General features: G+C 48.5%; 1 protein-coding gene across 4 annotated transcripts in view; it reads left to right on the top strand.

Annotated features, from left to right (window-relative positions):
• Window positions 1-2,472: 2,472 nt before the first annotated feature.
• Window positions 2,473-13,456, top strand: part of SMURF1 (SMAD specific E3 ubiquitin protein ligase 1) — a 47,890-nt gene continuing 36,906 nt past the window's right edge. For all 4 annotated transcript variants that reach the window (XM_076350657.1, XM_076350658.1, XM_076350659.1 and 1 more), the window contains exon 1: window positions 2,473-2,616. In XM_076350657.1, the coding sequence (XP_076206772.1) occupies window positions 2,562-2,616 (55 nt within the window). In that variant the 5' untranslated portion in view covers window positions 2,473-2,561. The remainder of the gene's footprint in view (window positions 2,617-13,456) is intronic.

Consider the following 13,456-nt stretch of genomic DNA (forward strand, 5'->3'; position numbering starts at 1 on the left):
TGAAAGCCAGAGTTACTGTGTTTGCAGGTGGGGATAACAAACTTTGCCACTAACCCCCCCTCCAAAACGTGCACTCAGCCACCCTTGCTTCTATTTTTGCGCTGAAAAGTGGGGACGCTCGGAGACGATGCCTCCGCAGCCCTGCCGCTTTCACCCTGCAGCACCCGGTGATGGTCCCCGCTCGAACGCGGGCAGGAGCAATGCCGAGCCCGGCACACGTCATCCCGCTCCCGGTTCAATAATCAGGGCTGGGCAACCGGGGCATCGCTCTACCTGCAGGAAAAACAGGGGACATGTGCTCCCCGGCGGTATTTGCTACTTGTGCCGGGCCATGGGTACCCTCGGCACGCGCCGGAGCAGGCAGCCCAGCCCAGCCTCAGCAGCTCGGTGTGAAACAAGGCTGGTCCCAAGCTCTGCCTCCGTACGAGGAGCTGGGAGGATGCTCGTGCCTTTGGAGGGGTTCAGGATTAAGGGATTTTTCCATTGGATGCGGTTTGATTTCTGGTGGGAGTGGGAGGGCTGGTTTATGGGATGTTTTGGGGGGGTTTTTTGGCAGTTCATAAATCAATAGTTGGGGTTGGGTCCCAAGAAGGACGGAGGGATGGGGCACGGCAGAGCTGGCAGGCAGCCACACACGACATTAGCGGCTGTTAGCCTGCAAGGTGGGGGGACATGGGGACGTGGGGACCATTCAGGGCAGGTCCTGGGGGCTGAGCCAGCGGTCCCAGCTGCCCAGGGCTGCGGGTGTTGCTCCCAGACCCCACATGCTTGATGCACACGTGTTCACACACGTCCCCTTGCCACCTTCCATGCCACAGCCACGTCACCCCTATGCGACCTTCCATGCCACCCCCAGGCACCCCTATTCACCCTCCATGCCACCCTGAATGCCACCCAGCATGTCATCCCCACGTACCCCCATGCACCTCTATTCACCCTCCATGCCACCCCAATGCCACCCTACATGTACCCCCATGCACTCCTACATACCCTCCATGCCACAGCTATGTCACCCCTGTGCCACCTTCTGTGCCACCCCCAGGCACCCCTGTGCACCCTCCGTGCTGCCCCGCATGCCACCCTGCATGTCACCCCCGTGCACCCCCATACACCCTCCATGCCACCCCTCTGCCACCTTCCATGTCACCCCCATGCACCTCTATATACCCTCCATGCCACCCTCCATGTCACAGCTGTGTCACCCTTATGCCACCTTCCATGCCACCCCCAGGCACCCCCGTGCACCCTCCATGCCACGCTGCATGTCACCCCCATGCACCTCTATACAACCTCCATGCCACACTGCATGTCACCCCCATGCACCCCCGTGCACCCTCCATGCCACCCCCCTGCCACCCTGCACGTCACCTCCATGCCACCCCCGAGAACCCCTATTCACCCTCCATGCCACCCCCCTGCCACCCTGCATGTCACCCCCATGCACCCCCGGGAACCCTTGTACACCCTCCACGCCACCCCCCTGCACCCTTGTCCACCCTACGCCACCCCCCTGCACCCCTGTACACCCTCCACGCCACCCCCCTGCACCCCTGTACACCCCACGCCACCCCCCTGCACCCCTATTCACCCTCCATGCCACCCCCCTGCACCCCTGTACACCCTCCATGCCACCCCCCTGCACCCCTATTCACCCCACGCCACCCCCCTGCACCCCTGTACACCCCACGCCACCCCCCTGCACCCCTATTCACCCTACGCCACCCCCCTGCACCCCTGTATACCCTCCACGCCACCCCCCTGCACCCCTGTCCACCCTACGCCACCCCCCTGCACCCCTGTACACCCCACGCCACCCCCCTGCACCCCTGTACACCCTCCATGCCACCCCCCTGCACCCCTGTACACCCTCCACGCCACCCCCCTGCACCCCTGTACACCCGACGCCACCCCCCTGCACCCCTGTACACCCCACGCCACCCCCCTGCACCCCTGTACACCCTCCACGCCACCCCCCTGCACCCCTGTACACCCTCCACGCCACCCCCCTGCACCCCTATTCACCCTCCACGCCACCCCCCTGCACCCCTGTACACCCTCCACGCCACCCCCCTGCACCCCTATTCACCCTCCATGCCACCCCCCTGCACCCCTGTACACCCTCCACGCCACCCCCCTGCACCCCTATTCACCCTCCACGCCACCCCCCTGCACCCCTGTACACCCCACGCCACCCCCCCCACCCCCCGCATGCCGCCCCCACGCCAGGGGGCGCTGCCCCCCCCTCAAAGCGTGTCCTCCAGCGCATGCGTCCCACCCACCCTCCGACCTTCCCATCATGGCGGCTCGGTGGGGCCGCGCCGCGCCGCGCCCTGACGTCACCACCCTCCGGCGTGCGCGGGGAGGGGGGGCGGGGGCGTGGCCAACGCGTTCTCCGCGGCCGGGCCGGGCCGGGCGGGCGCGTCGGTCTGGCGGCGGCTGAGGCGAGCGGCGGAGAGCGGAGGCCGGGGATCAACGGCATCGCGACGAGCGGGCGGGTCCGCATGGGGGGGTTGCGTGGGGCCGCCGGTTGATCTCGGCGCTTGCCGCCGCCACCCGGCGCGATGTCGAATCCCGGTACCCGCCGGAACGGCTCCAGCATCAAGATCCGCCTCACAGGTAACGGGGCGGCGGCGACGACTCTGCTGTGTGTCCCCTCAGCCTTGGGGCCCGGCCTCCCCTCCCCTCAGGCCGCCAGGCTGGGGAGGGGGCGGCCGCCCCCTCCCCGGCCTGGCGGCCTGAGGGGAGGGGAGGCGAGGCCGGGCCCGAGGCGGGGGGGGGGGGCGGCGGCGTGAGGGGAGGCCGTGGGGCCGAGGCGGCGGCGACCGAGCTCCGATCGTTACTTAACTTTTATCCGCCGTTTTTTAATCCCGCTTCCACCTCCGTGGCCCGGTGGAGCCTCTCTTAATTCTCCCCCCCCCCCCCCCCCCCCCCGCCTCAACTTCCCCGGTGTGGCGCCTACCGGCTCCTTCAGTCCTCTTGGGCTGAAACAAATTGGGGGGGGGGGGGAGGGCTTTTTGAGGGCGAGGGGGGTGTCCCTGTCTCCCCCTCTCCTTCCAGCAGGCCAGGGCACCCTGTTCCTTCCTGGGGTCTCTTCTGCACCTTCCTCTGGGCGGGAGGGGGGGGGTGTCCCTGTGTACCCCGCCCCCCCCCCCCCCCCCTTTCCAGCAAGCCAGAGCACCCTGCTACTTTCCGGGGTCTCTTCTGCCCCTTCCCCATGGGGGGGGGGGGGGTGTCCATGTGACACGCCCCCCAGCAGGCCAGGACACCCTGCCCCTTCTTGGGGTCACTTGTGCACCTTCCCGGGAGGATTTCCAGGGCCACCTCTCCCTCAGTCTGGCTTTCAGGGAAACCTTTCATCATTTGCCTTGCTTCACTTTAGTTCATAACACCCCCCCCCCCCAGCCTCCCATCTGCCGAGGAGGAGAACTCAGTTGCTATTGAGAAAACGTGCATTTAGTTGCTTTTAGCTTTTTTTTTTTTTTTTAGTGGTTTGGGGTTTTTTTTCCCTCCTTCCACACAACTTGCTCTCGGTCGGCAAATCACGCATTCAACTTTTGAAGTTCCTTCCCCGAGCGAGAGGTGACACCAAAAGCGGTGTGTGTCGGCCCTCCTTACGAGGCCTTTGTGAGGGTGCACGTATGGATACGCCAACTTATGTTGCACCCTGAAAGATCTGGATTAAGTCTTCTGGAAGCTGCTCCGGTCGATGCCGAGACTGCTTCTTTAATGGGAAGAGACACAGTTTCTGCTTCTTGAGGCTGCTGTGTGAATTATTAATAAATAAGGCCCAATCCAGTCTTTCAAAGGCAACAGGTGGATGCTTGGAGATCTCTTGGGCTGAAGGAGTCACTGGCATTGATCTACGTAGAGCTGTTTCTGTGGGTGCATAAAACATTGTCAAATAATGAGAAAACGGCGCTAGTTAAACTTCAGTTACAGGTTAACTTGCTTCTGGTGTGTAACACAATCAATCAGAAGCAGCTCTTCAAAAAAAATCCTGGTTTTCTTTTAATCCTTTTTTTGATTCTGCACTGCTTGTGCTTTAAAAGACCAAAGTTTGTGAGGATAATATAAGTCTGAAAATCCTTTTCTTGGACGTGAGAAAGCTGAAAATATTTTTGGGGTGTATGGATGATGTTTGATCTGAAATTAGTTTTGTGGTGATGTATACTAAATGTCAACTCAGTCATTAATGTGGCTTATTTTTATGCAAGTCAGTCAATAAAAATGTTGTGAGTTAAGTAACTTATGCCACGGTCGTAGCCCTTCTTCTGAGCTGGAGGATATCATTTGAATAACAGGCAGAAGCTGTTGGTTTTAATTTTAAAGGATGAATGCTGCATCAAAATGCTTTTTTACTTTTAGCATGCACTAGTCTTATGTCCTAGCTGAGAACATTTTCTGGAAGAGACTTAACTTTCAGTTTATTGAGCAACTTGGTGGATTATTTTTTCTTTTTACTCTCTTTTTTTAACTATATTGAAGAAAACTCCTGCTTGCTCAAACACATCTTCTGTTTTTACAAGCAGGAAACCTGGGTGGTGTAACAGAAATTGCTGTATTTAATAAAAAATAAATTGCTTTGGGAGAGGTTTAGCTTTAGACTTGTTAGGCAATGCTGTATTCTTGGCTTCGCTGGAGACTAGCGTGCTGACGTACCTGTTTCAAATAGCTATAGCTAGCGTGGCTTTTGTTTTCTCATCTGTTTTGCTATTGGGAGATTTGAGCAGATTTAAATCAAGACAGAGGACCTCTTCTGTTACGATTTACTACCTGCATTGTGTTCCTGTGATTAGAAACCATTTATGTTTCGCACTACTGAAAATAGCTGTGTAAATACCACTTAGTCTGAAGGTGCCTGTGAGCGTTACTTTGTAAATGGGAAGTGAGCAGTGGTAAAATCTTTCATGCTTAAAGACATAATTCTTTGCTTGTATATTGGAAAGGAATTTGTATTAGCAGCGTGTTAGGATTATTTTATTTACGTGAATATATCTAAAAGTTCTGGATCCTGTGATGATTATCAGAAATGATCTTCCAGCTTATACAGAATGGTGTCAGTCCTATCCTGATACAAATCATAATGAAGTAAAATGGCAAATAACGCATCCTGTTTAGAAATAAAAAAATCATCAGCAAGTAAGTTGGATGGCAGGTTAAAATGACTTTGTGTCCTATTGTTCTCAAACGTGCTAATCTCTCATCGTATCTCAGTTTCTCCAAAAGCCTGTTCCTCTTATTTCCATTGGAGCTTTCACCACTGCTGGTGATGTAGGAGCCAGAGATACTCGTGGCCTTGCCTCTTGCCGCTTGGAGCAGTTCTAGGCAAAGTAAGGTAAAACTTATTGTTAAGTCCGTGGTCTCTTTGTCTCCGTACTGTCATCAGGGTAGTGCAACAGTGGCGGAATTACCAAAACAGGGATGGAAATAATAAAGTGATATTGTGAGTGCATGCACTCGAAAAGTCCACTTGGGATTTTCTGGGTCAGGGCGGAACGCGATCCACAGGCCAGGGGACCGTTGCGGAGCATGTGTCCTTTTTTCACTGGTGCGCTTCTCTGAAACCCTTGTTTGCTGCTGCAGTCGCTGCTCCCTGGGGAGGTTCCAAAGGGTTCATCATCTCCAAGGCTTAGACGCGTCTTGCTCATACTGTTATATCACCCAGAAGTACTCATGAAAACTGCAGTCTCATTGTGCTGGGTATCGGAGATGCTCCTGTGCCAGGTAATTTGCAGGTGAAGGTTGCAGATGGAATTGGAAAGACTGTGAAGAAGTAGACTAAACGTGTAACTTTTCTACCAAAAAAAGCTGCAAGTTGTGTTCTGGCTTCATCGGTGCTGGCTTTTTCAGCAGGGTCTCAGCTAAGCTGTTAAAAGCCAGCTGGCTTCTGGTGCCATTGCGGAACTGAGGAAAGATTGGGAAGGAAAAGGCATTAGTTTAAACTTTACGGATCACTTCATAGATGGAGCAAGAAGGAGGAAGGGTCTCGTGTATAAGGTCAGATGGCCGTGTTGAGGACTGATGGCAAAACCAGTTTCTTTAACAGAAAAGCAGGAGTTGGTATAACAGGAAAATACAAATAATCGTCTCCAAGCATCTCACTTAGCTGCGGTTCAGAGTACTCAAGAGTGTAAAAATGCATTCCTCCTCGGCAGACCTGGTCTGGGAAGGTGCTGGGCTGCTGTTTGTTGTTGCAGTTTTGGAGGGAGGGTATAGGTGAGAGCCCTCCCGCTTGTGAGGGGGAGGAAAGTGCAGTGTCGGAAGCATCGGGGAGGAGCGCGGAAGATGATGAGGAAGCAGGAGGTTTCTGTGAGGTGAGGGGAAGAGCCGGAGGGGATTTGTAGGTGACAAGTTTGATTCCTGTAGGAAAGGTGGTGGTGCTTAGCAGTGGCAAAGAAAGGGAAAGAGGAAAGAGGTGATGCAGACGTGTATCCTGAACGCCGCTTTCAGTTCGCTGTAGTCAGCACAGTTTAGGGAAGTCCCGTCTACAAAACCTGACCAGTTAGTAGCTGGTAAATGGGTGGCTTTGGGTCTTTTTGCAGATATGCATTTGTAATTTAAGGAATACATAAAAGAATACAGCAACTTCAAGTAGAAAATAAAATATTACATTACCTTAAGAGCAGTGTTCACGTAGGATTGTTACGAAGGCACAGGTTAAAATGTGTCACACATCTCGGTTTTGCTTCCCTTTCTTGGGTATTGATCAATGCAGCAAAGTTAACTGACTGATCAATAGCAACACTAATATTGGTGACCTGGACAGTTTTATGTCCCGTGTTCAGAAACAATGAATATCTGTGTAGGGATCTCTATATCAGACATCGTAAATACTTCATAGGCTGTCTGTAGTTTTATGTTCGTATATTAGAAAGACAACGGGTTACAGGCTAAGGGCGCTGGTGCAAGAAGGCAGAGACGGCTGACCGGTCAGCCCAGCCTGCCTTGGCATTTGGAATTTAATATTGAGCCGTTTTCGTGCAATGGGGAACACGATGGGAAGCGGCAGTTTAGTAGCTCCAAATTTATTTTGCATGGTAATCTGGGAGTATGTCGAAATCTATGTCTTGTTATTTTCTTCTCGTAAGGATTTTCTCTGCTCCACGTCTTCTGGGAGCGGGTTGCCTGGTTGTGGTTGGAGCGCTGGGCTGGAACTCGACGCTGAGCTTCGCCGCAGATTTCCTGTGCGATGCTGAGTGAGGCGCTTAATCTCTCTGCCTCTCTTCCCCCATTTGTCTTATGAAGTAGTAGCGTTTTTGTGAAGGTAAATTCATGGCTGTTCAGAGGCCCTTGGAAGTGTGGATGGCAAAGAGGCTTGGGGCATATAACTAGGGGACTTTAAGGAAAAAAAATAAAATAATCTTGCTTTCATGGGGGGGAAGTGGAGAGAGCAGCCTTTGCAGCCGGCCAGCTGGCATCTTTGGGCTGCCGGAGTGGGAATCCAAAGAGCAGCCTTTTCCTCTGGGCAGGCTATGGGTAGCGAGTCTCCTTTTTTGTTTCTCCCTGTAAGTCAAAGCTGTGCCAGCACCATTGTCCTGGTGGAAGTAAATTAAATCTCCAAAAGGAGGTTTTTTTAATATCCCCCTCAGGCAGGGAAAGTAGAAACAATAACTACTTTATTCCTAACTTGAAACTTTCTTTTCTCAAACTGAATGTCTTCATATAAAGAAATGCAATTTGGGATGTGGTTGTGCAGTTACTTAATGATTTCTTCTTTATTCCATACTACCCACCAGTCTGAGAACAGTTTTCTCATCCGTTTCCTTAAACGGCTTTATCACACTTCTAAAATTTTGTAGCATCATACTTTCTCTTTGTGTTGCAAAATTAAGCATCAATTCCGGAGTAATATAAGCAGTGTTTCCAATTTCTCAGCAAGGAAGTAGATTTTACACCGCGATGTTATGTGTGTCAGGTAGCTGACCTCTTACTGACAACAACTCAGAAACTGCTAAAACTGCCACTATAAATAAAGATAAACGAGACCCCTCGGTTGTTTCTGTAGCTGGCTGGAGGTGTGCTTGGTGGGTCACAGTAGGAAGAAGTACTGTATGGAAATACTGTCCGTGTGTGGTTTGGAGGTTTACCTGGATTGCTGCCCAACTTGAAGCAAGTCCGGTTGACACGCTTAACGCTGGATTAATCTGGTTAGATTACTTGCTGCTATTTATGGTTCCAGAGTTAACTACTCACTCGGCTGCCTTGTTGGTTTGGGCTGTGTTGGTTGAGGTAGCGTGATAGGGCAGAGTGGTTTGGAAAAGATGCGTGTCGTGGTTTAACCCCAGCCAGCAACTCAGCCCCACACAGCCACTCGCTCACTCCCCCCCCAGCGGGATGGGGGAGAGAATCGGGAGGGTAAAAGTGAGAAAACTCGTGGGTTGAGATAAAGGCAGTTTAATAGGTAAAGCAAAAGCTGCGCACGCAAGCAGAGCAAAACAAGGAATTCATTCACTCCTTCCCATCGGCAGGCAGGTGTCCAGCCATCCCCAGGAAAGCAGGGCTCCATCACGTGTAACGGTGACTTGGGAAGACAAACACCATCACTCCCAACGTCCCCCCCTTCCTTCTTCTTCCCCCAGTTTCTGTACTGAGCATGACGTCCCATGGTATGGAATGTCCCTTTGGCTGGTTTGGGTCAGCTGTCCTGGCTGTGCCCCCTCCCAGCTTCTCGTGCACCCCCAGCCTTCTCAGTCGGTAGAGCATGGGAAGCTGAAAAGTCCTTGACTAGCGTAAGCACGACTTAGCAACAACTAAAACATTGGTGTGTTATCAACATTATTCTCATCCTAAATCCAAAACACAGCGCTGTACCAGCTACTAGGATGAAAATTAACTCTATCCCAGCTGAAACCAGGACAATGTGGTTAAATCAGTCAGTGTTGTATACTTGTGAAGTTTAGGTACGTACACAGTAGAGCAACTCATTTAAGACTTGAGTGAAGAGTATATTAAAAAAAGGCCAGAAGAGACGGTTCCATCTGCCATCTTTTTCCCTAAATTAGGAATTGAATCTTTTTTGTTACGTTTTTCCATTATGATTCCTCTGGAAATGGACAACATATTACTGTGAAAAGGACCAAATTCTGGAATATCATTGCAAGCTTTTACCTGTATTAGTGCTTTGATATCTTCATGAAAACTGATGCTGATTTATTCTCCCGGAGTGAAACAAGCTTGCATTACCCTGTTACTGAAAATGGTTTGTTCTTTCCTACACCAGCAGTTTGGGGGGGAAGGAGGCGGTGAGATCTTGAGTCTCGAGATACTTGTTGACAACCACTGCGTCATTTCTCCTCTTGTGGATCTGTTCAGGTTTTAGGGTATGTCTGTGTCGAGGTCTTGCTTGCATACAGTCCTTGATGCTCTTGCCAACACCGGGATGCCTCCTCTGTTGACGGCGAGGACAGCACTACGGTTGATCGACTTCCAGCGTTTTTACCTTGATATCATCTCACCTTCTTTAGCGTGTGTATTGGAAAGCCTGAAGTTAAGCATGCAGGTAGTCGACATCGAGCACTCGTGTCACGGCTGGTAGTGAGGAAGCTGCACTGCTCTCAGACTGTGATGTTTCAGGTGCTTACAAATGAATTCCCACAGATATTGCTGCAGTAACTCAAGATGTTATCTCCTTGCTAGTCAGCTGACCCCCATTGCCAAAAATTTGTCACCTGCAGTGAGAAAACTGACAGAAGAAAACCTGTGCTCATACTTCAGCTACTTCAGTGTGGATTCAGCTTCTCCATGTAAGTCTAGCTCAAGAATTTAAACTAAAATGCTGGACTTCGACAAGCTGAGGTACATGCACGTGTTGCCTTCCGTTAGGAGGAGTTGACTTTGGGAGGGAAAAACAGAAAAGAGAGAGAGTGGTGATTTCTTAAACCAAGCAGCAAGCTTTGCTAGAGCTTGTTTATTAGTATATATCAATTTGTAAAAGATTTATTTAAGTACTACTGTAATATAAGAAGAAACCTGCACATATGTTTGCTAAAGAAGAGTCAGTAGGTCCATAACAGGTTAAGATGCTACATGTTTATAAACTTTGTTTCACATCTCTTTTGAAGGGAAATTCAGTAATTTCAGAGAGGAGATCCCCGGGGATATCTTTCCTTTGTTTTCCATCTCTGTCTTTCTGTGTGAAAGTCATAAAATGCAATGGGAGGACACAGCAAAAATGTTGGAAGTTTTTCTTTCAAATATTCTCTTATGAACTGGCAACTACATTGGGAATATTTGGGGGTATAGGAGCTGGATGACGAATTTGAAGATACTCTAGTTGAATTGGCAGAATAAGCATGCATGCTGTTTTAGAAAGAATCTCTCCACAGGGCTGTAATAGCTTGATGCCTTCCCCTTCAGTAAGTCATTTTTGTCAAGTTAAAGGCCAAAATTCAAACTGGCTTGTTGTCAAGGACACTAAGCACAGCAGGCAAAAATCCCCAAGGCTACCCGATTCACAGCATAGATAGATAAAGCTGGCAGAGCATGGCTTACTCTTCCTCCCCTCCCCCATGAAAAATCCTCTTGCCCGGGATTTTTTTTTTGAGGATATGGACACTATTAGGCATACTAATACAATTTAACAGAAAGTATTTAAATGGGAGGTTTGTTCATCTGTTTGTGGGTAAAACAATCCATTATTGTTTGGGAGTAATGCTAAAATAATGCACAATCCCCCCAGTGACTGCGTGGTGCTGCAGGCTGCTCCGCTGTTCCAGCTGTGCTCACCTCCGCCACAGCTGGAGGGAATTGTCATTGGCAGAGGACCGGCTCCAGCATCTCGTCCTGGGGGGCACCGGCCCTTTACGTTGGCTGTTGTGTGATGAAGCAGTTCAAATGGGTTAAGCTCATAATCCTAAATCGTGCTGTTATGACCGTAAGAAATGATGGAAAATCCTGTGGAATTAGGTGTTTGTAATAGCTTTCTATTTTACACTTTGGTTCCCGATTCTCTCGTAAGAATATACAGCAGCCCATTTAGGAATAAAAGGTGATGTTAAACCACACTATTAACTTCGAGTGTTATTGACCACTAGAATACTCCAGGAATATTATGTGTCCCTGAATGTCCTCACTAATGTGCAGTTTTAGCCATGGTTGGTTTTTTTGAATGGTAGATGTTTCTTTCCCAATTGATTATGAAGAAGCCCTGCTGAAGAAAATAAAATTTGTTTCTCTCTCTTTCATAGATAACCTGGTATTACCTTTCTCTTGCAGTGATTTTTGCTTTTACTGGTAACCCGTAGTAGGTAAAGAAATATTTTTTTATAGGATGCAGTCTTTTTTTTCCTCAAGTTGATGAGGTCTTTCTCGATACATTTTATTGTTTGGAGTAAAACGGCATTTTTGTATGAGTGAATTAGGAGGAATAGCGTTTTCTTTGACCTTTTCATATGTTTGCATTTTTGTCTTCCGTAAAAATCTGCCCATTTCCTCTAATGGTCAGACTAAAATAAAATTCATACGTTCTTAGCAATTTAAAGTTTCCATCTCTTGTTTACTTCACAAAATGGCAAATTAAATTTGCATGTGTTAAAATCTATTCTTCTAATTAATCTCCCTAGTTTTGAGGACACTGTATTAAAAGCTCTCCTTTCTATTTTTCTCCATAAAATAAAGGTTAAACACCCATGGAAGATAGCTGCCTTTTTACTTATTTTGAATTCAGGGCAACTGCTAACATCAGTCTGAACTCTCTTTTTTTCATCATCTTGACTTTTCTTCCTCGCGCCCCGAATGTGGTCTGTATTACATCCCCAAAGTAAACCGGACATTACAGCAGAGAAGTCAGTCCCTGTGGTCGGTGTTTTTACATCTTCTAGTACGCAGGGTGTATGACCCGAAAAGGTTCTTGAAAAGGAAACAGCTTTTGAAATGTCTGTGCTGCATTTTACTGAAGAGCAAAAGAAAAAAAAAAAGTCCAGATTGCGTGTGAAAATTAACGGAGTATCTGGATTGTGCTTTAACATCTTTTTTTTTTGACTACGCAAGTGCAGAATTTAGAAAAGCGAGGAATTTCAATTTGATTCAGACTTGCAGTGATTGATACACTTCCAGGGGAAGCCTTGTTCTTTATCCTTGCAGCTGATGTGGTTTGGATTTTTTAACATGTGCAGACATTATTATAAGCATGTGGGAACTTCAGTTTAAACTTAGAATTAAAATCCAGAGGTGTCAACAAGTGTAAGTCTCATGAGTCAATACCTCGTTGTTGAACAAGGCTTCTTGGGTACTTTTGGTGTTAATGGGGAGGTAATCCATTAGATTTGGTAAACTTCGGGTGCGGAATTGAGTGGGTGAATGTAAGCTAAAGCTCTGATGTCAGCCTTTGAAAGAATAATTGAGTGAATTTTCTGGGTTCTTGAAATGATAGTTACTTCAGCGTTCTGTAGTAGTAGAAATTCCAAGCGGTATCTCTTGTATCTCTTTCTTAAATGTCTGCAGACAGGTAACCATCAAGCTAAGTACTACGATGGGCATGTTCATATTTCATGTGTCTGTAAACACCCTGCTAAACAACAGACCAGAGAGGACAGAAATGGCTTGGTGAAAAAAAAGAAAAAAGCCTGAAGTGTTGGGGCTTGTGGAATTTGCAGAGAACTTCTGCGTATCTCATTTTTCATCTCCCAGCTATTTCTTACGTGAAGAGATTTTATGCTGTGATCTGCTGATGCATTTAACCCACTCCTGAAATTGTTTTTAACCAGAGTGAAAGTACTTCTGTTGGGGTTCCCCTTTCACAGATGAGTGCTGAAATATGGGTGAGATAAAGTTAAAAGGCATAAGTGAAGTTAGAGAGCTAGTAGGTGCCAGCGAGTGGCACAACTGTTTGAAACACGGCGTGGTCCATCAGCCCGTGAATGTTCTGGAGTCAGAGAAGGGGTCCAAATTAAACTTGCTCTTTAATGACTTTGTTCAACTTGGTAGTTGTGTGATGTAACCAAGTTAAACTCGGGTTTAAATCTCTGCCCCTGCACCTTTTCCCAGAGATCTCATAAGTCACTAAATAAACTATCACTAAATTTGCTACTGCAAAAGCACAGGCTATAGGAATAAATGTCTGGCTCTTTGTAAGACTGACTTCTGCATATTGTGCAATAATTACCTAAAATATAGTATGCTACATGTACACCTAATATGCCATAATAGGAGCACCTACATCTTTTATTCCTTCTTTCCAAGATTTTTAGGGAATTGAACGTTAATAGACTTTTTTCGAGACATAGTAATTAGGTGTGTCTGCAGCACGATACACCAGCACAGGTATGAGAGTCAGTCGGCCAGACTGACACCAGCATGCAACCTCTAGATCTGCTTAGGGTAATGTAATCAGTTCCAATAATTGCGCTGTCACCAGCTCTTTAGTAGTAGTGCTTTTACCTGGTCTAGAGGGAGACTTAGGCAAACAAAAGAAACATGTAAATGGGCACTTTTCCGTGTTGTGTTCTTTAGTTTAAAA

The sequence above is a fragment of the Aptenodytes patagonicus genome, chromosome 13, assembly GCF_965638725.1.
Source record: "Aptenodytes patagonicus chromosome 13, bAptPat1.pri.cur, whole genome shotgun sequence".
Taxonomy (NCBI): Eukaryota; Metazoa; Chordata; class Aves; order Sphenisciformes; family Spheniscidae; genus Aptenodytes; species Aptenodytes patagonicus.